At 36.6% G+C, this 24,184-nt stretch overlaps 1 protein-coding gene across 14 annotated transcripts in view; it reads left to right on the top strand.

Annotated features, from left to right (window-relative positions):
• The window catches only part of MAGI2 (membrane associated guanylate kinase, WW and PDZ domain containing 2), a 1,255,661-nt gene that overhangs the window by 340,618 nt on the left and 890,859 nt on the right, over positions 1 to 24,184 (top strand). For all 14 annotated transcript variants that reach the window (XM_070617000.1, XM_070617003.1, XM_070616985.1 and 11 more), the window contains one exon: positions 19,987 to 20,103. In XM_070617000.1, the coding sequence (XP_070473101.1) occupies positions 19,987 to 20,103 (117 nt within the window). The remainder of the gene's footprint in view (positions 1 to 19,986; positions 20,104 to 24,184) is intronic.

Raw genomic sequence — 24,184 nt, forward strand, 5'->3', positions numbered from 1 at the left:
GAGAGGGAACACAAATAATTCTAGTTATTTCTTTTCTTTAAATAGAAGAATAACCATACCAGAATGCAAGGCAGCTAACAAAGACTACTGGCTCATGACAGAAAGATTCCAAAGACAACTGAAAGAGGCTTCCGTTGCCCATAAAATGGAACAATCTGAACATCAATAAGAATAATAGCGGTGATGAATTAAACACCAGACATTTTATAATTCATGAACTCAGAATAATTAAAAAATAAATATTAAAAAGAAACAACTCCTGGCTCCTTTGGAAGATGCTAGCAAACCAACTCTGTATTCTCAAATCTGGTAAATAAATGACAAGGTGGGGAAGCCAGCATTTCACCTGACTTTCCCGTAAAAACTATAACCAGATAGTTGATGAGAGTGAGTTTCCCTCTATAGAAATATTCCAGTTAATGAAGAAGAAATGATAAAATTAGAATATCACTATAGTCTTCAAACCTTTCATGAAATAATGGATCCGGGCAATGATCGTCAGTGGCTATTGTTAATGTCACAAAGAGAGAGACACCTGGATATCACGTGGCTCCTGATGGAGGTACAAAATACCACCTATGAAGTAGTCTTACCAAAAATGAAACTTGAATGAAGTTAAGTCTTTAGATTTAACCACAAGTTTATGTAAAATGCAAGAGACAAGGAACATGTTAAATATTACAGGATGCAATCCTCAAAATCCAGAAGGTAGGAAACTCTACAGGACAAATTTTCTAATTTCCTTAAAAATAACAACAAATATTGGGAGGCAAAAAAAAGGGGGAGGGCATAACTACAGATTAAAAATAGTCTTAAGAGACATATAAATCACATGCAATGTATGGAGCTTATTTGGTTATTCAAACAAATCATTTGTTTAAAAATTTGAATTAACTTGGAAAAGTTGACCACTGACTTAGATATTTGCTGGTGTCAAGTCTTTATCACATTTTCTCAGTGTAATATTAGTATTGTGATTGTTTTTAGAAACCAATCGCTGTCAGTGGAACTAGGAGGCAGCCCTGATCTATTAATAATCATAAAATTCCTCCCCGATTTAGGGAACAATAGTTTCAAACAACAGTGGCACATAAATCCCAAAACGTATATAGAACCTTGGTTACCATTTCAATGTCAGCCTGGCCAAGTTCCAGGACTGGGGTTGTGGGTGTGGAGGGAAGAATAACCATATGCTTTCCTTCGGGTAACATTTCCTAATATGCACTCCTATAACGCATCCCTACAAGATACTCTGCAAAAAATAAGTGTTTAGAGACCACTAGTATAATTAGAGCCATTGTAACTTCTGACATAAAAGAGAACTTTTAACTTTGGCGTTACCCAAAGATTTCCAAATTTATTTGACCACACAACGCTTTTTTCACATCTTAGCTATTAATATCTTGTGGAACATACTTTGGGAAAGCTGTTTTAGATATTATATTGCTCCCAACCTAAAGAAAGGGAGAAGATGCTTTGCTTGATCCTGTCATTCTGTCAAGACGTCATAGTTGGCTGGAATTTCCTGCTCTGGCCAAATGACAAGAAAAAAGTTTAAATGTCAAAATGTAAAATTTTATCTTGGATTATGGAATGTTCGATCTTAACTTGACAGTGACAATCCTTATGAATGAAAGGCGAGCATCTTCTCTAAAAAGTGAGAAAGAAGTTAAGATTAACATTGTAATTTTTACATTTGGATTTCTGAAACTGCCCAGTTTGTTAAAACTGGATCTTTAGATTTGGGTTGCTGCTGGGGGCTCACCCATGTTAACTTTACCACTGACAGTCATTTCATTCATCCTTTGATTCAGCCTTCATTCTTTCACTTTCAGTACATCTACTTTATCTGCCCATTACTCTAGTCTTTCCTTCATTTCCTGAGATTAGGTTTTGTTTTGTGCACTGGGAATTCCCAGGGAAAAATCTTGGAAAATACAGAACTGTGTTACAAATCTACCATAGGGTTTGTGGTGTTATAGGGATGGGAGCCTGAGATTCTTAAACTAGCGATAACTGCCTGAACCATGATTAATGTGCTTCGAACAAAGAGGAGACAGCTAAAATTACCCTCTGTATTCACAGCTCCCTTGAATTCTTTGAACAGTATCCTGGCATCTTCAGTCATATAGAATAGATTGATTCAGCAGTTGGTCATGGTCTAGGATCATTAATCCACAGTCACACAGGAGATGCACCCACTGCCTGACACACAGGGACGTGGGGAAGACTGTGCAAAAGCACCAGAAAATCAAATATCACTTCATACCGGCTGTGCGAAACTCCTCAAGTCAATTGCCCTATTTGAGCATTGGCTTCCTCAGATTAGGGATAAAGATACCCGCTTGGCTTCACTTTCTTATTAATGTTTTTAAGATGAAATGAGATAGTCCACATGAAAGTTCTCTGTAAACTGTGGAAGTTTACACATGTGGGGTTTTATTTAATTTAGTTCATCCTAACTTCTTGGTTTGTCAAACTTTACAATGTGGTTTTTGATGGCTGAGAAAATAAGAATCATTTATGAGCTGACTATTCACATTCTGATTATGTTATAAAACTTTATGGTCTCTCATCATATATATTTCTATTGAAATAACTTGAAATTATTCTGTTTACTGATTTAATACCAAAAATCATTTAGCAAAGCTCTAAATTCAAATATTTTCTTAAAGCCAAAATTTAAAAAAAGTATATTTTCTTATGTAATTTACAGGATTATGAATTGAGCTGCTATCACCTTCTTTTTCATGTATGTATTTATGTTTGGAAAAATAACTACCTGGATCTAAATTGAATCAGAAATTTTACATTATTTGCAAGGGAATGTCTTCTTAATTTTAAAAAAATCATTAATTTTATTAATTAGAATAATTAAAAACGATTTCATGAGAAGATATATATTCTATTTTATATATTTTTGAATGTCTTAACCATCTTTAAGCCAAATTCTTGTGTACCTTATGATGTTGATTAAAACAATTCTCTTCTGGAATTTACATAATTATACTTTTAGCTTTTTCAGAAAGACTGCATGAAAGATGCTTCATGAGTTTTTTTATATTTTAATTTGCTAACATGATAGTGGTGTCATGTTAAAGATGTTTATGTGACATACGGCAGCTACTTTACTAATGTCAGGTAGATAAACTCCTAATTTTTCAAACAGCTCCAGGGCCAGCTCCACAACCATGTAGGATGAATCATATTAGAGTGTTAACAGATTTTCACTGCTTTTCATTCTAAATGTCTCATAAAGCAAAACTCAGTTTGTGGAAGAGCAATCATTTACCTTAAATTCCAGGGCAACATCACTCTTTTTCTTTTCTTTTTTTTTCCCAGGAACATACTGATTCAAAAATGGCCATGTGTTTGCAGAGTAGATATTTCAAAACAAATATATTATGAAAGGAATTGCGTGCTTTTCAATTTATTATGTGTCGAGAAACATCTGTGGAGGTGATTATTTCCCTTGTAATAAGCCTAGTAGGGGCAATTGTAGAACTTTAAATATGTAAGTGGTAATCATTAAGGTTTACATTTAGGATATCAGTCAAATTGCAGTCTGCTCTAGACAGCTACTGAGAGTCCTAATGCCTTATTAGGAAATTCATCTTTAGATACTAGTTAATTCTGGGAAAGCGGCCAGTTGTTACTGCCATGCTCTTATCCTTTGTATCTGAAAGTACCACTGAAGCAGGCTTCTGTCATGACCAGGGCCGAGGGTGAGTGGCTTTTCGTTATGTGCTTACGGTCAATATTGAATGTTCACGTTTGCCGACTGCCATTTTAGTCATGCTCTGGCTAATTGACGACTTAGGCCACTGGGAGTGAAGATTTAGTTATGACTCCCTGGCGAAGGTTCCTTGTTTATGTCCTGTAACTTCATGTATAGAGCTGCTCTGCCACAAAGATGGCACATGATTATATTCACCTTCCTAATAACGAGTCTATACCTCTGAGCATTTGAAAACACCAACAGGAAATACAAATTGCATTGGTTTCAAAATAGGAGATCTGGGAAGAAGGCTGACGGAACTGGGAAAAGGAGTAGCAAAATAACCTGAGCCAATCTGGCATTTTAGCAACTGGGAAATTCTTTCAGTAAACATTGGAATATGTATGGGGGAGGGTGTGGGCTGTACGTCTCCACAGTCACAACCTGGATACCAGGTGGGTGGTTACATTAAAATGCAGTTTGAAAGGTCATTACATTACATTTAAAAGGTCAAATTTCAAGCAAACGTATCAACATTTATTATCAGGCAGGAAAAAAAAAAGAAAGAAGCGAAACACGTGCATGACATCCTCAGCCTTCAGACTCTGCGACAGCTCCACGTATAAAATGTTCACACCTTGGGTTCAATAGTATGATGGCAAGACCAACAACCTCTGTTCAGGGTGGGCACGTGGACGTAAGACTACCAAGGAACTAGAAGAATGTGTCTCAACGTATCATTTATTTTCTAATTTCTTGCAGACCAATACTTTTGTAAAATACGATAAAAAGTGAATTACTAGAAAATTTTTAAAAACACAACTCCCTGGTGTCTTGTTGATGTATTTGTTTTGTTATTAGATTTAAAACTCAAAGACATAAAATTACTCTGACAAATTGCCATAAGTGTTTCTTACTCTCAGTTTCTGAATGGTGTCAAGCAGTTCATACACCATTACCGGGTTAAACGTTATGTGGAAGAGCCACAGCACCTCTTCCAAGTATTTTCAGGCTGTTGGGCACAATTATGATGCTCTGTTCACGCAATAACAATGGAGCCGCTACAATTTTCTAACCATTATCCTGAACACTCTTTATTTTGCCGTGGGAAATTCATTTTAACATTCCGTATGCTAATTAATCACACTCCAAAGTAGATTTGAAAACAATATTTGAAGTCCCTGAGTAATCTTCTCTGGAGTTTTGAGTCTTTATTAAGGTTCTTTAATGCTAACTGCCCCAAAGTTATTTTTAACGAAAATTATAATACATATTATAAGAGAAAACGAAAAAGTCGGAACCAAAATGATGATTTGAGTTGAGTTTAAAGAAAGACTTGCTTCACTCTGGATCGAATGGTATAGAACCTTCAGGAAGCATAACACTATATACCTCCCATGGATTAAATAGAGATGCATTGTAAAGCACATTTGCCTATAGGCCATGCCCTCCTGAACATTTCGGGTGTGGATAATACATGGAAAAGTTCTGTGTCCAACATTGTTTCACCAACACGGAAACAAAGACAGGAGAAGAAGTGAAAGATGAGATCTGTAGATGGAACAAATCTAAAAACGTCCTTTAACCAGATCTTCTAAACCTGGGCTTGTGCTTCAGAAAGCTCCTGGCTTCCAGGATTTTTGGTAAAATGATTTCTTTTGGAGAATTTATGTACTTATCAATGAATTTCTTTCTTCTCTTATAGCCATTTCCCATCACTGGAAAATAATTTGTCACAGTAAACAAAATAACTCCACACAGCTGTAGCCTGTTTTACCCCAAAGTTGTTTAGAACTATGAAAATGTTATTCCAGATTTTGGAAAGTTAAAGTTACATTTTTTGGCTGACTATAGCTAATAATAAATGACTGACGAAATTCCTACATTCTTGACCATATGCTTACTACTTTGAGTGTTAAATATTTTGTTTAGAAAGTCTTTCCTTTGACTAATGTCCTTTGCTTCAGGCTTAATTTTAATAATAGATCCTCTAAAAGCTACAGATGGACCGTTTCTACTTCAAAATTTTTATATATTTTAAAAATTTAACATTTGATTCTAAGTTGATGATTAAGGAATAAAGTTAAACCTAACCTTGATGTTCCACTTTCAGAATGGGTAATGTGCCCTGTGGTCTAATGTTGATGGAAACAAAGGCAGTGATAGGGAGTTTTTGTTTAGCTGATAGTGTTTTGAAGCATAAAAAATTGCGCACTAAAAATAATTGCATTCGGCATCCACTTTTCTTCATGATGATTCTCTAGGTCAAAAGCTTTCATTTTTACTTAAAATGAATTTCAGCTGAGGGCTAAAATGATGTATGAGAGTGGTGCCATCATTTTCTGGTGCATTCTTATAAGATGATAGCATGCCTGCATGATAATGTTCTGTAGAGTTTCATACCTTGTGTGAGTATGTTGAAGATGGTAAGGATTATTTTTACTTTGTATTTGCTGATTCTTTTCTATATGGTGACTGTTAAAGATGAAATTTTGGATGACAGATCTAAATCAATTTCTATATAATATATACAGCAGGAAATAAAACTCAATACTTGTAAATCATCATCTACTTTAACTTCAAATAAACTTTTTCTTACAAAAAGTCTTCTTTGATTATGGGATATTTTTTGTTATTAATAGAACAAACTAAATATGCATTTCACATCAGGAAGCCAGATTCAGAGAAATGTTTTTTTATACAGACCCTTTTAATCAAAACATAAGATTTGACCTCAAGATGCCACCAATTAGCCATTGTGACTGAAATAAAAAGAGTTGGCATAATTTATAAAATTAGCTAATTGTCCTTCATGGTCATGGGTATTAATCTAACTCTTAATATAAATAAGTCATGGAGCCTGTTAAACATTTAATGTAGAAAAATTAGGCATTTTTGAGACATAATGGAATCTTATTATTGTGTTGTGCTATTGCTGGTTTATAGTATCTCCAAAAATGCTTTTTATTTGCATCCATTGTATTTGTCAATGAGCAAATACTATTGAACACCTACTAAGTGTCGGACTCTGCTTTCTCGAGGAACACACATTCTAAGGAACAAGTTAGACAGTAAACAATTAAACAGGTGAATGAGTGATATCATTTTAGGTAGCGGTGACTGCGGTGTAAACAAGTAGTGGAGGAGAATAGTGACTGATGGGGGTGAGGTTGTGGGAGATGAGCAAGTTGACATAGAATGAGGGCTAACACTTGAGCAGAGATATGAACCAAGTAAAAGAGGCAAAGGGAAGGTAATTCTGAACACACTGTTGAAGAGCGAGGGATAGATTTGTTGCAGCTCCTTAGTGATTTGTATTATCCTCATGAAGAATATGATTGCTATCTCTAACTCTTAGCATGCTGACAAGGTGATAGTTGTTTAGAAAGAACGGTACAGATTTATTGAGATTCCCTTTTTGAGAGTCACCTGTGAAGGTAATCAGTGATAAGTTCCATATCAGTATCCCAGGCTTTTGCAATTTTATCATGGACTTGTGACAACAACATTTGCATACAAATCATCCTTCAGTGTTGTGTGTAAACAATCGAAGTCCTGTGAATTGAAAAGCACCATCCTAACATAGATTTTTGGTAACTCTATTCCCAAGGAAAATTCTGGGATTTCTGTCCCAATTTCCTCACCATGGCCTGATTTTAAGTGGAACATATGATCAGTTGCTTGATAGGGATATGCCATGACAATGTCACTCATGTCCATACCTTAGCTTCTCTCTTACTTTCTTTGTGTTCATCCGTCCAACATGTAATTGATTCCACGTGGTCTGTCAGGTTGGTGCACCCTCAATAACAAAACAAAATACCTCTTTGTGGGAACATCCCAATCTCTGTCATTGTTGCCATCATTTTCTCAATCCCTCAGCTGGAAATCTTGGTGAAATCTTTGATTCCTCCTTGGCTGAATCCAAATCCATTTCTGTTCTCAACTCCTGTTCACTTGTGTTTTGTTTCCTCAACAATTAAGCTCAGCATTTTGCATGTAAGGGGAGAGTTTGAACTTGAAGCAGAGCTTCAAGGCTTCTTGGGACCCAGTACCATGGAGCATGTGACACAGGCTTCTCAGCAGGAGTGGCTTATCCCCCAGAGGTGTTTGATGGGGAGCCTCATGCATCACGTGCAGAATAAATTCTGATACATCTCCTTTTGGGACATTCTCTCTTCTGTCTACATCCTTCTTCTCCCTTCCATTTGCTTATTGACAGCAGGGCAGAGAAATTGCTTGACACAGAATCAAGAGACATGAGTAACACAGCAGCTCTGCTGTGTGAATTTAGTTAACTCAGTTAATCTCTGAACTGGTTTAATCATCTGTCAATTAAAACCCTACCCTATTTACCATTCACAGTTCCATGTTGGACAAATGCAGTGATAAATATTAAAAGTCTTTGAAATAAATAATATTCTAAACACAGAGGGTAATAGTACTATTGTAGTTAATTAACATTGAGTAAATGAAACTCCAAATAATCTAATTTTACTACTCTAGACCTCACATTATGTATTTTACACTAAAGAATTTGAATTAAAATTCAGATCTCAAATGATGCTCTCATTGCAAAATAGAATTGCCTGGCTTGAAGCTAGAATCAAAAGAATATACAAATTTTGAGTCATCAAGTATAATAATAGCTACAATATCAAAAAAGATTGCACATTGGAGAAGGTCTTTCGTTAAAAGGGTGTTTTCTGTCAAATATAAACCCCATCTTTAGTAATTCATCTCTAAAATCAGCCTTCTTCTTTAATGAATTATTTCAAATATATTTATTATTACTTAAAATTAACAACTGCCCTGTAGGTTTTATTAAAATTAAATGATTCTCAGGTCAATGGATAGTTTATTTTTAGAGTAATGAAAATTTCAGGCATTCCTCCAGATTTTTCAAGAGTCAGCAATTAGATATTATCTTTAAAAGTGTTACTCACCAAAAACTAGGGATGAGTGCACTATTTTGTAAAAATTATTATGCAGAAGGTAGATTTAAAAATCATTCTTTTGCTTTGCTGTAGAATGATTTTAAGTAATATATAATAAAAAGACATGGCTAGGGCAATCAGTCTTGATGCTACCCCAGAAAATATTAAGGATTCTTGGCTATATACTTCCAAAAACACAAAACAAACAATTTAAAAATATAATATTTATGTTTTTTATACTTACTTTCAAGAAGAAAATTATTTCTGTTAGAGTGTGGAGGTGATTACTTAGCAGAAGAAAGTAAAATTTCATTCAAATGAGATTTTTACACTATAAGATTAAGTATATAAAAGCCACTTTCATGACCAAGAAAGTAGCTCATAGTATGAGTCCAAAAAAGAAATATATAGTAATGACTGACCCCTCTTTTGTGACAGAAAGCGTTTCTGCACTTTTATAAATCATGCTGACTATGTATTGCTGTATTCATGTATTCGAAATATTTATCATTATTGAATCATTTAAGTCATCAATTGAGCAGGAATGTAGTTTAACTAATATTTATTGAGTCCCAATCGATTATCAGGCACTCTGCTAGGCTTTAAACAATAAAAATTGTATTTGGCAGGAAAGTGAAGTTTGTCACAAATGAAGATAGCAGCATTTGTCCATCCTTCCCCCAATTTTTGTAATGTAATGGTAATGCTCTGTGCTAAGCATTAGTCACTGGACAGCATAAAAATCTTTTCTACTTCTTGGGCCTACCCACAGGAAGTAGTTAACCTTCAGCTCCCTTCAACATTACTACCCCTTTAACACCATCCCAAATGTGAAATCATGCGCCATGTGTGTATTTGTGTGTGTGTGTGTGTGTGTGTGTATTCCATGTCCCCCCCGTTAGATTTGTTTTCCTTATTCTCCTCTTTGCTGTCTTCCTTTCCCTGAAAGCAGTAAAAATTCATTCCCGATGAAGTTTGTAGCCTCTACTTTTCTTGTTGATTTCAAAATATATTCTTGGGTAGTCACATAACGTTTTACTAAAAGTTTGTTGTTAAGAACAAACAGTTCAGTAAAAATGGACATTTACTTCACAGAGATATGTTCAGAAGCCTACTGTTGCAAGCAATATAAAGGATGAGCCAGGATGGTTTAAGACAGCAACCTCTAAACACCTTTTTATCAGCCTAAAAATCACGTACAATTTTATATGTAATCAGGGGACAGAAGGCAATTGAGAATGTCTTTGGTTAATTGCATATGTTTTCTTCTTTCCCATTCTTGGCCTAGTCTTCCCTATATTTCTAGAGGCAATACAGCCCCAGATGTCTAAAAGTGAATTTTTAGGAAATTTTAATTGATAGCCTTCAGCTATGGATAATTGAATTTACCAATCTGTAGCACTATGCCAGGCAAGTGTATAAATTGCCCCTAACTCCAGTCAGAGGAAGTAATTTTATAATTCAGTAAAAGTCGCTTATAATACAAGTCACTGTCACAGTCCTTAACTACCTCTTTCTTGACTCGTATATTTCCCTTCCAGCCACTTAGGGGCACAGCACACTTAGCCACTATGCATCAGGCGTAGCTTTCTTTTCCGGCTTACAACGCATGAGGGTTTTTTCCTCTCATTTCCCTTTCCACTGCAATCTCAGATATCATCTGGGTCCAGTCTCTCAAACCCAATTTTTGCTTCTCATTTGTCTCCTGAGTCAGATCAGGGCCTTGTCTTTCAGTGGTGAGAGTGGTAACAACCTAGGAAAACAAGAATGACGGAGAAATCTCCCTGTGTCCTTCCTCCATCCCCATTCTCATAGCCCCCAATGGCTATGTATCCTTACTCCTCGTTGCCCACCTGCTTCTGCTACCCTAACACACACACTCATGCGTGTGTGCACAGAAACACACATCCTATTCCTTGAAGGACATATATAACTGAGTTACACGAACTTAGATTTCTTATGGAATCTGAAGATACCTTATGGGATTTATAACCCTCAATTTACAATTATCTCCTGCCCTTGTCTTTCCTAGAGTCTATACTATATGTCCTTATGTATTCAGTTGGGAGGGTGTAGATAAAACAGCTGTGAGCTTATAAATTTTTATGGGGAAAGGCATTTCAGATTTTTTTTTATTTTTATAAGGATTTTTAAGAATGCCATGGAAATCTCAAAATGACTTTGTTTTTGTGTTTCTTCTAAAATAAGAAATGGGGAAAAGATTACAGCACATTTTATAGTGAAATCAGACCAAATGGATGATGAACTGAGGCAAGCAAGATCTTGGAATTAACTGAGCGCTGAGCACCTCCAAAGAAAGAGAGAGTTTGGGCTGAGCAGGGCTGTAAGGGAGACTCATTAGCAGGATGTTCATTGTCCCATCACCCTTTGTACAAGATCATATAGAGTCTATCCTCCCAATACGCTGCCTCTCCTCTACCCACTCCTAACGCATCCCTGTCCTGAGGAATCTCTGACAATATCAGCAAGAATCCCCACCAAGGTCTCAGAGCTGGGAGTGTTCCATTCAAATTCTCCTTGTGAAAGAAGGGTTTCGAATTTTTAGAACCTGTCAGCCTAACACGGAACTTTAGCTACTATCCACCCTGCTCCCACCTCCCAGGAAGCATTGTTATTCACAGCAATGTACAACAACAATCTGTTTCCAACACACCATGAATAATGTACTTCAGGTGCCTAATTAATTTAAAAGACTTATAGGTGGACCAAAGATATGATTATAATCTGCAGTATTATTTCTATGGGAAAAACCATTCTGCATTCCAAATACACTTTTGGAACACATTCTTCCCTGTTTGAAGCCAGCCTTGTAGCAGTTCAAATCACGTGCCTAGGATTGTTATAACTTCGTTAGTGCTGATCATTCATGACACAGCCTATGGAGGCTACATTAGCCTGTCCTTTGGAATCAAGAACGTCTTTGTATTATCGTTGTAAAATGGGCTCACGTATAAAGCTGTGGTTTCTTTTTGGTCAATTTGGACAACATGGTCTATGTCATGATCATCTGCTAGTTTTAAGTTGCAACAAGTTATCAAAAAATAAAATGAGAGAACGGACTTTGTTTTATAGTTCTCAAAACATGAAATAGTGTCAAAGGCTTACAAGTTTAATCCTGCTAATCCTCATCAATTTTATTCATAATAGGTATCTCCTCTTTAAGAATACGCTTTTTCTGTTGACTTGGGGATAATAACTTGCTAATATAAAATGAAATAAGTTTGAATATTCATTGTTTAAATATCATTCACATGTTCACTTTTAGTTTTATAAATCAAAGTGTTTCAGGCATACCTGGTATGAACAGTTTATTTTCTGCTTTTTAAATTAAGGCGGGTAAATTCTTAATTAGATTTTCCAGGATTAAAAACAATTGTGATATTTTTATCACTGCATTTTTTTAAAGTTACACTTAAACTTTGGATTTATAGTTAATCTACACTTAAAAAGCAGTAAACAAGGGCCTTAAGTGAAAAATTTTACCTGCTGAGTTATGTAGATGTTTTGGGCAATAGTTTCTTTCTTTGACCTCAGTAATTTTATGTAGAAATCTTAGAGCTTTGAAGTTTATTCACCTCCAATGATTTCAAACCCATTTATAACTATCCTAGAAGATTGTTTTATCCCTTTTAAACTTACAGTGGCATACCCTCTGGTTTTAAAAAAAAATGAATTCAAGTCAAATTCCTTTTTGGCCATATATCTTTTTTCTTTCACTATGCTGAATTTGTTGTGACACCCTGCATTTTGTGAAGAACATCTAATGCTTAAGAGTTAAGTGAGGCGAAGAAATTAATAAGAAATGCCCTGTTTCTAGACTGAATCAGCCATCTTGAGACCTTCTAGAAAATTTATCCTCCAGTTTACTTTCAGCTACATGCCTGTCCTTTGCATTTCCTGACTGTGGAATTTGGGGTAATGCACGGACAGCACCTAGCGCACTGCTAGGCATTGAGCGAGTATTCATTTTCCCTTCTCCACATGAGCCTATAATCATAACTGTAAGAATAACTCTATCATTTACTTTGAGACCAAGGCTAACAATGAAAAATGAAACTGAATAATAATATCCCATCTGTGCAATAGCGAAGGGAAGGAAGTGATAAAAAGCCATTTTCAATAGAGCTGCAGAATAGTATAAACCACTTACATTTGTCTCTGTCATTTTCTCTGTAAGAGCAAATTATTCTCTCTAGTTTTGAGTATCCTAATGATCGTGCAACTGTTTAATATATTGTGTTGTCTCTTTTATTACTGCATTTCTTATACAAAATATGTGATACTGCTAAAATTTTGAAGAAAAACGACACGCGAAGACGTTAAAGCCTATGACGAAAAGGATTGACTGTTCTCTCTAATGTTATGAGTAAGATACGAAAAGGATATAAATTTTCCTACACCTAAATGTTTCTTGCTGTGGAAAAGCAATTAACTAGGTCATCGTCAAGGAGTTACATGGGCCTTATATATGTGCTCCTGTTTAAAATAAGCAAAGGGGAATTGTTGGGAGAAGAACAATTGTAGTGGCTCATAATTTACAGAGTGACGCACGTAGATCACATGAATGCGTCCGGTGATCTGGTACAGCACCAGAGTTGCCTGAAAATGAGAGAGGCCTCTAGATCATCAGAAACCAAAGACACGATTTTCCACCTAAAAAGGAGATGGAGGCTGCTCCGGCAAACTGGATTAGATCTGTCTGTCACCTATTTTGTGACTGCGGATCTTATCAGAATCAGTCAACTGTTCTGTGATTTATTTCTCCATTTTTGAGGTGAGCCAAGCAGAGACTATTTTTGAAAAAGGAGCATTCCTACTGTCTGTTCCCTGACTTCCCACCATCCAATAAATTCACTTAAAATAAATTTGCAATTGCTCATGGGCATATCTTAAGGCATATGGATGCATCTTCCTCTTCTTTTTCAATTCCTTACAGACAGCTTTGCTTGATTATTTTACTACTTATTTGACAAAGACAATGTATAAAATCAATTTTCTGTTGATGATCTTGGCTTTCTGGACAATTCAGAAAATAGAAAACAATATCAAAGGGAGATTATCTTTGGCTTTACTTTACTTTTTTATGGACTGTAACTGACCAGTGGTCTATAACGATAACTAACTAAGAATAAAGTAATCTGGTTGTCTGCTTACAAAACCCAAAATTCCCAAACTGTAAGATGCACTTAGTAAATACTTTATGTGGAAGCATAGAATTTAGATCTCTCAGAGACCTTATTTGGTTTTACACCTACTGTTATGGACCAAATGTTTGTGTCTCCTCCCAAAGTTATAGGTTGAAATCCTAATCCCCACTGTGATGGTATAAGAGGTGAGGCCTTTGGAAAATAGGTAGCTCATGAGGATAGAGCGCTCATGAATGGGGTAAGCACCTTTAAAGAAGAAGCACTCGAGAGATGATTTCTCTCTCAGCCATGTCGGGATAGAGGGGAAGATGGCCATCTACGAACCAGGAAGAGAGCTCTCACTAGACACCTGATCGGCCAGCTTCTTGATCTTGGACTTCAGCCTCCGGAACTCTCAGAAATCAATTTTTGTCATTTAAGCCACCCAGTCTTATGGTCTTCTGTTATAGCAGCTCAGACTGACTAAGACAGTCACCCTCGACAGGTGGGAAAAAGGAGACCCAGAAATGATTAAGTGTTTTGTGCAAGACCACTCGATGAATGAATGGTGGCGTGGTGACTAATACTCAGTTTCCTAATTCGCACTCCAGCGTTCTGTCCGCTACAGCATTGGCGATTTATTTATTCGGCAGACATTTCGGCGCCTCGTGTATTAAGACAGCACTGCTTTAGAGATTGAAGTGAGGAGAGGGGAGAAGATATAAAAGGATTAGGAAATTCCTTGTCCTGGGAGCTTATAGTTTAATATACGCTGTAAAGCAGACCCACCAATTACCGTATGGCCTGGGAGAATGTGCAAAGTGCTTGAGAAACAGGACCAGGATATGGGAGTTCAGAGGAGGGAGAAGAATTCAGGCCAGAAGATCACAAGGAAAGCCACGGGGAGGATCCTTTTAAGCTGAAGGAGGGTAGGAATTCCACTGGCAGCATCTGAGGGAAGGCAGTATTATTCACGAACTTTCTTTCATTGCAAACAACAAAGGGAAGGTTGAAGAAGCTGTCTAGAAAAACCACAAGAGAAGGGCAGTTCTGTATGTCTGGGAAGCAAAAATGATGAGTAGTGTCTTCAGGGTGCCATTTTCAGGATGAATGCACTTGCATTTACAATCCTTGAGTTGCACAACTTTTAAAGCCAATTCCTGGAAAAGAAATTTTAATCGGCCGAGGAAGGACAGATTGACAAAAAGTCCTACCACATTTACACAGAAAGAGAGAGATGTAGCCACTCAAAAAATGAACAACAGAGTGTTGTTACCGAAAGAAGGTAGTGCAGAATAAAGCATAAGCAAACAAAAATCAGATGCCCACTTCAGCGTCTTGTGGAATGTGACTGGAAAAAACAGGTAAAGCGAAGGAAAAATAAATAAGGTAAATAGAGTGTTAGAGCAGCCTGATTTGGCTGAAGCACAGGATGAATAGATGACATCAGAATGAGCCAGATTTTGGCTTCCTGGTCCTCTTCCTTTTCCTACACACCCCACACCATCCCAATCACTGAACTACTCTCCCCAGTTTACACTAAGCTTATAAGGTGCGTGTCCATTCTGGAAGCAGTTGACTCAAGGGAAGGGAAAGTTTGAGGCAATGGTCACGCCCATGAATGAGGGATGGGACCACTCCCATCAGTTATTAGCAATCAGCACAAACATTACAGACCCTGGTGTGTTTCTCCCTCAACCTTAGGAAGAGTGTCTCACTTTAGCTATGAGGCTAAGACTAGCAATTTGCCTTAAGGAATATGCCAAGTAGATCCTGTCTATCAGAGCCGAGCCGCATCTTCATTCTTTGAGTCCTCAATATGGGCATCCAAGTTGTGGAGGGGACAAAGCAGGTGTTTTGGGGAAATTTATGAAAACCTTAGAGGTGTACACCAGTTTCCAATGGTAACATTTGGACTTTTTCCCCAAATAATCCATGGGAGTTGCTCCCTAATGCTTCCATCACTTCCTACCCTACCTTTGCTCTGAACCCGGTGCCTAATAATTTGCGTGCGCTTCCCTTTGCTCATCTGCAGTGTGAAGAGCTTGAATTAAGTTCTCTCCTAAGTGTTCTTCGTAAGTTCTACTTTGGTGTCAGGTTGAAAAGCTTGTTTGGGGTCATGTTGAGAAAGGACTTGACTGCTTTGGGCAAAAAGGTTTAGTCTTCAGATTGTAGATTATGAAAGTTAGGGACATGTACTTCAGAAGCAGGATTGTAGGCGTCACATCCCAGCTCTCTCATTGACAAGTGTCTGATTTGAGAAGATAATTTAATCTTTTAAGCTATCGTTTTATTTTGTAAAATAAAGGAAATAAAAATTTTTCACATGGTTAAGTAAAATAATTCAATAATTTAAAAAATATAATAGTCAGTGAGAGCCTCTGAATTTTTTGAAATTGAGTACAATGGCTAAAGACTGCAGTGTGATGGTGAACTTGACACTTCTGTGCTTGACAGAATGATTGATGTAGGCATCCGATAAGTGACCACATCTAGGTATCATGAACAAATGGCAAAACAGAAACTCTACAGACAAGCAATAACAGTAAAACCAAAAATTATAACTATGGCAAATGAGAGTGGCTGATTATTTATTTTAATAACAGATAAAATTTATTGAACACTCCCTATGTGGAATGCTGTATTTTTTAGCTTGCTTTAAAATGTTAACTTAGAAACCTGAAATCCGGTGGTCTTGAGACCCAGACTCTATTTTTCAGCTCAGCCGTTGCTCACTGTCTGTCACTTAATTCTTCTCTAATTGAAGTTTCTACTTAAAAAAAAAATACGCCTTTAAATATATGTGTGTGTATATACATATTATATTTTCACCTGTATGTAAAACATTTCTATACACATGTATATATCAATTGTGACCATGTACAGTTGCAAATAACAGAAAACTATAATAGTTTTAGAAAATGAGTATCTACTTTTTCTCATATGAGAAATCTTAAGGTGTGTGTCACTGATATTATTTTAGCTGCTCAGGGAAGCCATCAGGGACCCAGGCTGTTTCTAACTTCTACTCCAGTATCCTTAGCACGTTGGACTTTTGGTTGTGCACGTCACTGCATGGTCAGAATGTGGTTCCTGTCTCTCAGAGAGCAAGTCTAGCGCAATGAATAAAGAAATCCCCTCCTCCATGTTAGGTCTCGATGTCCGGAACATAGCCGTTGGAAGCTCAAGGGCAGCTAGAAAGTGGGGAGCTGGATTGTACGACTATTTCAGACCACTGTCATCCATGTGCCTGGGCTGAGCATCTTTGGGCCTGAAACTAAATGACGGTTCTTTTTTTTTCCTTTTTATTTGTTTATTTATTTATTTATTTATTTATTTATTTATTTAAAATCCTGGCCCTTTACCCCTGCCATCCACAATATAATCATCTCCATTGTATTTGGGGAGCTCAGTTTGCTGACAGCAGTTCCTACTGTAAATCTGATTCTACAGAGGGTAGCCAGCACTGAGCTCTTCAAGGATGCTGTTGCTCCCCCTACACTTGCTTGCTTTTCTTTTTTTTTTTTTTAAAGATTGGCACCTAGGCTAACAACTGTTGCCAATCTTCCTTTTATTTTTTTTTTTCCTGCTTTATTTCCCAAACTCCCCCCCCCACCCCGGTAAATAGTTGTATATCTTAGTTGCAGGTCCTTCTAGTTGTGGGATGTGGGACACCGCCTCAATGTGGCCTGACAAGCGGTACCATGTCTGCGCCCAGGATCCGAACCCTGGGCTGCCGCAGCGGAGCATGCAAACTTAACCACTCGGCCATGGAGCTGGCCCCTGAATCACCATTCTTAATAAAAAAGAATAGAGGAGAGAATATTGGGTAGACAACTGGCGTAATTTTCCATGAAAAGGATAGCAAGTAAATAAAATCACCTTACTTGAAAGATGCTGTGATAAATTGTGAAGGATGATAAAGTATTTGTGAACTATGAGGCAAGAATAATCCTTCCAAAGCAAATGAGATCATTCTTGACAACTTATTTTAATTTGTGAAAGAAATTTTATGTTAATTCTCGGGAGCTTTTGTAGAAAAAAAGATACAGCCAGTCATTGAATGAATAGATAGACTTTTGTTGTTGTAGTTTTCTTATCTAGATAAACTCTTGAGAGGGCTGATAAAGTATATTTGTGGTAGAAGAAATGGCTTAAACTGATAATATATTTTCGTGGACAAGAGGCATCCTGAACTACAAACTCACCCTGAGCTTATCTGTGTCATGGTAGGTGAGTGATTCTAGCTCGCTTTTGTGGACAGGCTACATCTGTTGTTCTATAGTTAGCGTTTTCTCAAGCTGCCAGAAAGCATCTCATCACTTGGCATGTCCCACATATTAAGACAGAAAGAAAAAGAGACAGAAGATGGAGCACAGTTGCTGGAAGACCTGTAGACCTAGAACTCGGCAGAAACGATAGCTGAGAGCAGTCATGGGCACGATGCTCGCCCAGGAGATGGAACAGATTAGCAAGGGGAGGCATGTTCTACTGACCGAAAAAGACCAAGGGACGAAGACAGAGTTTTAGGATTTCTAAATTATTACCTACTCCAGTGTGATGTCAGCAAGTCCAAGATACCTGGAAATGCAGGGCATTTAGAGATGTAAATAATGGGTAATTCTTGGTAGGTGTGATGGTAGTTTCAAGTGACTTTCATTTCTGGCTACTCTGCTTCTTTGAGAAAATGGTTTTGCATTTGGAAAATTGTATGTGCAGGCATTCTGGAGGTCATATTTATGTGCACGCAATAAGCAATATGTTTTCCTTTGATGTCATTTATTTTCCACTATCATATTATATTGGGTAGAAAAAATAGTTTGAGACCATTTTCTCAAATATATGAGATACATTGCTTGGAGAGTAGAATGTTGATAGTCAATTCAGTTGAAAATACTATTTCTGACAACATCTTACTGAGACTGTGCTAGCAGATTAGGAGAGAACTGGAACAATGGATTTTGAAAACTTCAATGATGTTGCAATATATAACTTGCAAGTACATTAACTACTGTTTGTGTAAAAAGTGTTTATGTTGCATATGTGCACGCCCACATAACGCTATTTTACGTGGTCAAGGTGGCGCAAATAGATGGATGAATCTTAATTTTGAGATTCAAAAGGATTTGATGAGAGCTTGGTTTTTGTGACTATTACAGATTTCCTATTTTCTCTATCTTTCATTCTTTGTCTTGGTTCAGCTACCCTAATATGTTTGAAAAGATAAGAGTTTCAGGAATTCTTATTTATGTTTTTATAGGTATTTTGATTTATGAATTATTTTTCCAGGTATAAGAATAAGAAGGGACTTAGATAAATCTTCATAATTTAACATAATTATCTTTAAATATTAAATTAATCTTTGAGAAATCCACAGTATTGGTTTTCTTCCTATGGCTCAGTTTATTTTTCATTAGATTATAGTGGCAAGTAGATTCAAAATTATTTCTATAATAAAAATAATAATGTGATTATTTTAATAAAATAAGAAATACCTAAATTCTTTCAAACATTGTCTCTAGTTAAAAACATCTGCATATATTTTATAGGACAGAGAAATCACTTTGATTTATTTTATGAAGTGAGTAAAGCATTAATATGTGTGTAGTTTTTTTTCTTTTAACTATTTATATCACCCCACTTATCTAAATCCGTAGTAACTTTAAATAACTTTGAAGTCTTCTCAAACCTTGAAGACATACTGAGTGAAATAAGCCAGTCATAGTAGGGCAAATATTATATGATTCACTTATACGAGATCCCTGCAGTAAAGTCATAGAGACAGAAGGTAGAATGTTACTTGCCACAGGCTGGGGAAAAGGGAAAATGGGGAGTTTAAAAAAAAAAAAAAAGAAGCTCTTTTTAGCCATGCAATGAGATATACTATGACAATTTAATATTAGTTCAAGGGTATTGTGTATCTTTTGCCATAATGTAGAATTCCTTCTAAGTGAAAAATAAATTAAAGAATGCATGTAGAACACTGAGCACAGACCTGGCAGACAATTCTCATCTCAGTAAATGTTATTTCTTCTTATTATGGCAGTGTATGTTTCAGAAGGTCAAAAGAGCAATGTGAAATAACTCAACTTTTAAATGAGTTTGTGAATATATTTATAACAAAATCAAATTACATCCTTAAACTATTTTCCGACATTCTTATTAAGAAACTTTGTTATTCTAGGAGGAATCGTTGATAAGGATCTTCGTCACTACCTCAACTTACGATTTCAGAAGGGGTCTGTTGACCATGAACTTCAGCAAATCATTCGTGACAACCTCTACCTCCGCACAGTGCCGTGTGAGTACAACAGGGGATGCTATTTTTCTTCTACGTGAGCAGGTCAATGTTTAGCTGAATATCCACTGTTTAAAAGAAAAGTTCCATCTCACTGATTCTTTATAGTGGGCGTTTGGAATGGAAAACCAATCTGAGATATGGAAGTTTCAAGCGCAAAAGCTCATCGTGGTGGTTGTGTGGTGGTTGTGTGGTTTACGATGAAGTCGTAGCCAGGAGAGACTCAGGTTTCCAGGCTGTAAAACCTGACTGACTTCTCGAGTTAGCATTGATAAATAGGAATTCTAGTCCAGGATGTTGGTGATTCAGAATGAATCATGAGTGAGTTAGCACTTCACACCGGGAGACAGGAGAATGCAAATTCAATTTACTAGCTGAAACAGCTGCTTTGTAAATGGAACCTACATAGTAACTCCCGACCTCATCTCTGTTGGCAACAGAGGAGCCTCACAAATGAAAAGAAAATTATGCATTGGAAAGGAAAGCTAAATGTTCTGTGACTCTTAGAAAGTGTTGATGTTGACTGCTGGCTACAGACTTTTTATATGCAATCTATAGAAATCCACAGACAACAATCCCTGATTATGAGCAGGTGCTAGTTTGAAAAAGAGGAATTGGTAAAATGATAAAAGTCAGAAATCAACTTCTTAGCACCTGCTTTAGCTCACCTGAGTATCTATTAACTTTGGAACAATTCAAGGACTTTTCAAGTCAGATCCTACATCCTAGATAGATATCAGCATCCATATCCGTCCGGGTAGGTTTTATGACCCCGGAGACTTTCCAGTCTCTCCAGAAACTCTGATCTGTGGGTGTTGTTTGTATTCCTTTTGCTTCAGTTCTGTTCTGAACTTTAATAAACTCAAAGGCATGGGCTCTGGAAGGTTGATACTAAAGAAATAAAAATGGTTAGGATAAATGAAACAAATAAGCAAAGAAATATTATTTTAATTTCTGAGATTGAACTACCAGAACTAAGTAAAGTGGATAATTCAGCACCCAACTCTTTTCACCTACACGTCTCTGGAGGGGTGCCCTCTTGCCATTGTTAGCGTGGACAGTTTGTCAAGCAGGGCATCACTATCAAATATTGCTAAATGAGAGCACTTGCTGATTGACATCTTGTCGCTCCAAATGCTACCTCTGTCACTGTGTTTGTTACTTAAGTGAACAGACTTTTAGACTTTTGCTTTAAAACTAAAAGTTGAGAAAAGTGCGTCCCTAAACTTATAAGTTTGACATTAGAGTGATGGGCAGAAGAAGATGGATTAAAGTAAGTGACTGGACTATTTATAAGGTAACGGGTGGACGCATTTTCAAAGCTGTGATGTTGTCAGTGCAGCCATGTGAATTTATCTTTTGTGACATGAAAGAAGGGAGATCTGAAATACTGAATAAAGAATCCGGGCACTTTATTATGTTTAAAAGCTGAGGGAAACAGATAAGAGGCTGACATTCAGGAATGCTTGTAGTCCTTGCTGAGGCAATGACGTAAATAAGGAGACTTAATTAAATATGAAGATAATAGGAGTAAATTTTGCATTAGTTAATTAACTTCTTAAATAAGTCATCTCTCTTTAGAGCACCAAAGAAATACTATGAAGGAAAAATAAATACAAGGGTAAAATAGCTAGTCTTATATGAGTAAACATAAAGAGTTTCGTGATATAATTTCAGAATAAGGTCATAAATTCAATTAGAAATCCTTGAATAGCTCCTATAAAGGAGATGATTAGAAACTCCATGAGTCTGAATATTATGATGAAACAATTATTCTCTGAATTTGTAGCTATCACTCCTATTAGCCAATTCCAATAATACCGTTCATTAATAATGCTCTTAACTTGGCATAAAAGTGAAAAAACACCTGAGATAGAGATGGTTCTGATTTATATTACCTGTAACCACTTCTATATGTATGAATTGGACCTGGACAATCCACCATCTTCACTCACTATATCCTTTAATGAAATATTCAGACATTTTCAGAGTATGTGCAGCAAAACACGTGTTGATAGTGTGAAATATCCTGCCATTGCTTAGAAACTTACATGTGTATCCAGCATATCTATTGGCCTTGAGTAAAGAGTGACGTTTGTTACATATTCTCTTGGGTTAAAAAATTCTTACTGGTTTTCACGTACCCAACACCATAAAAGGATAATGTGTTACGGACGAACAAGTCACTGCTCTTGCACATGTGTGCATTAACATGTATACCTCTTGTTTAATCTAGTAATGGCACCAGGTCCTGGATAATTCTATAGAAATGGAATTGTAGTCAACTTGTAACTGTGTGAGGGTGGCTTACTTTTTTTCCTAAGGCAAGACCCATATGAGTAATTCTGCTTACCACCCACACATTACTCCACCACCTCCAACTGCAACTAGGAGGAAAGGAATGGAGTCTTGGAGCTGATTTCCTTGGTGGCTAGTGAGCAAGAGATAGTCCGAGGTGAGGGCTCAACAGCCATCCTCCCCTCATACACATACACTGAGCCACATCCAGTTGTGGAGCACTTGGGTCCTGTACCATCTCTGGAGGAAGCCTGGGCTGGCTACTGGTTGATTTCTGAGCTAAACAGGTGAGGTAATCAGTCCAGGTCTCTACTGGGCCTTAACTACAAATAATACAACATCCATCATTCTGTTCCCTGCGCCAGAAGAAGGGTTGACTGTATTTAGCTTTTTCATCTTGTTTCCCCAGAACCTTATCTCAGAACCGAATTCTTCAAAATTGTGTATTTTTAAAGCTTTGTCTCCAGCTGTAGAAGGCCGGACTTGGCCACAGAGACAGGACTGTTGGACACATAGTGAGCATGAGTGTGTAGACACACACACAGACACACACAGACACACACACAAAGGCTGTCGTGGGACCACTTCATCATTCATTCGTATTGAATCACAGAGAAAAGATCCTTAGGAACTGACTCGATATTTTCTGTAGAACATAAGCCAGTCACATGATTCATATCCATTAAAGATTTAAATTTGTACCTAAATAGGTGTCTTTTAGTTGCTAACTGTACAATTTACATGGGGCAAAAAAGGGTCTTAAGAGGACCCTGGTATCCTAAAGTGAAAGTTAATTTTTAAATAAAAATACTGTAAATAAATCTTTCTACCATTAGATTTCAGACTATATAGAATTTTTATGTAATGGGACTTGAGGAGAAATGAGTAAATAATGATGAGACCAAACTGTTGTAAACTGGAATGTGATAAAGACTAACCAGGAAACATGTATATAGATAAAGGGCTCGAAAAGAGGTTAGAATATCCATCAAACGGGATTTCAATTACCTTGATGGTGTACAAAAGACCATTTCAGAAGCACCAAGTTCAGAGCATCCATTTAGAGATCAGACAGGATTGTTTCATCATGGCTGTTAAGTGTACAAAGCGAAAGCAGCATGTGTTGTCCTTTGGGTAATATAGATTCCAAAGTATATGAGGGAAATTAGTGGAATTAATCCAGAAGCATACTAAGTTAATTTTCAAATGTTCAAAGAGTGAAAATGGAGTTTATTTTGGTTTCAGTATTCTGCTGAGCATCACGATTGCATGCGGTGAACTCCTGAGTCTAGTCAACCATCGTTAAACTGGCTATGCTTCTTAAATGTGAGGAAAAAAATCAATTTATTGGTGAAGTTCTGGTTCCTTCTATCCTTAATATTTACTAGAGATACAAGTTAATTTTCAGGGCAGGCATGAGCACAGAAATACATTTTTGATACTTTTTCCCAGTATACTAGATGACATGAGGAAGGATTTTGATGACCAATTCTAAAGATTTCGAAATGAAATGGAAAGTAGTTAAAATTAAACTTCTCTCCCAAGACCATACTTTGTCATTTGGTGAGATGGTTTTATTGGGAAATATTTTAAACTTATTTGAAAGCAAACAGAAATACCAGTATATACCAAGTAAAAGAAAAAAAAAATCAGTAAAACTTGAGGTCTAAAACTATTCCATAAACAGTGAATAAAATGAAAAACATAGATTTAAGATATGCAAGAAATTACTTTTATGGAAGAGCTGATTGAGGTGTAACTCACAGTGATGTTTCTACGTGTTTAA

The sequence above is a fragment of the Equus przewalskii genome, chromosome 4 (assembly GCF_037783145.1).
Source record: "Equus przewalskii isolate Varuska chromosome 4, EquPr2, whole genome shotgun sequence".
Classification (NCBI taxonomy): Eukaryota; Metazoa; Chordata; class Mammalia; order Perissodactyla; family Equidae; genus Equus; species Equus przewalskii.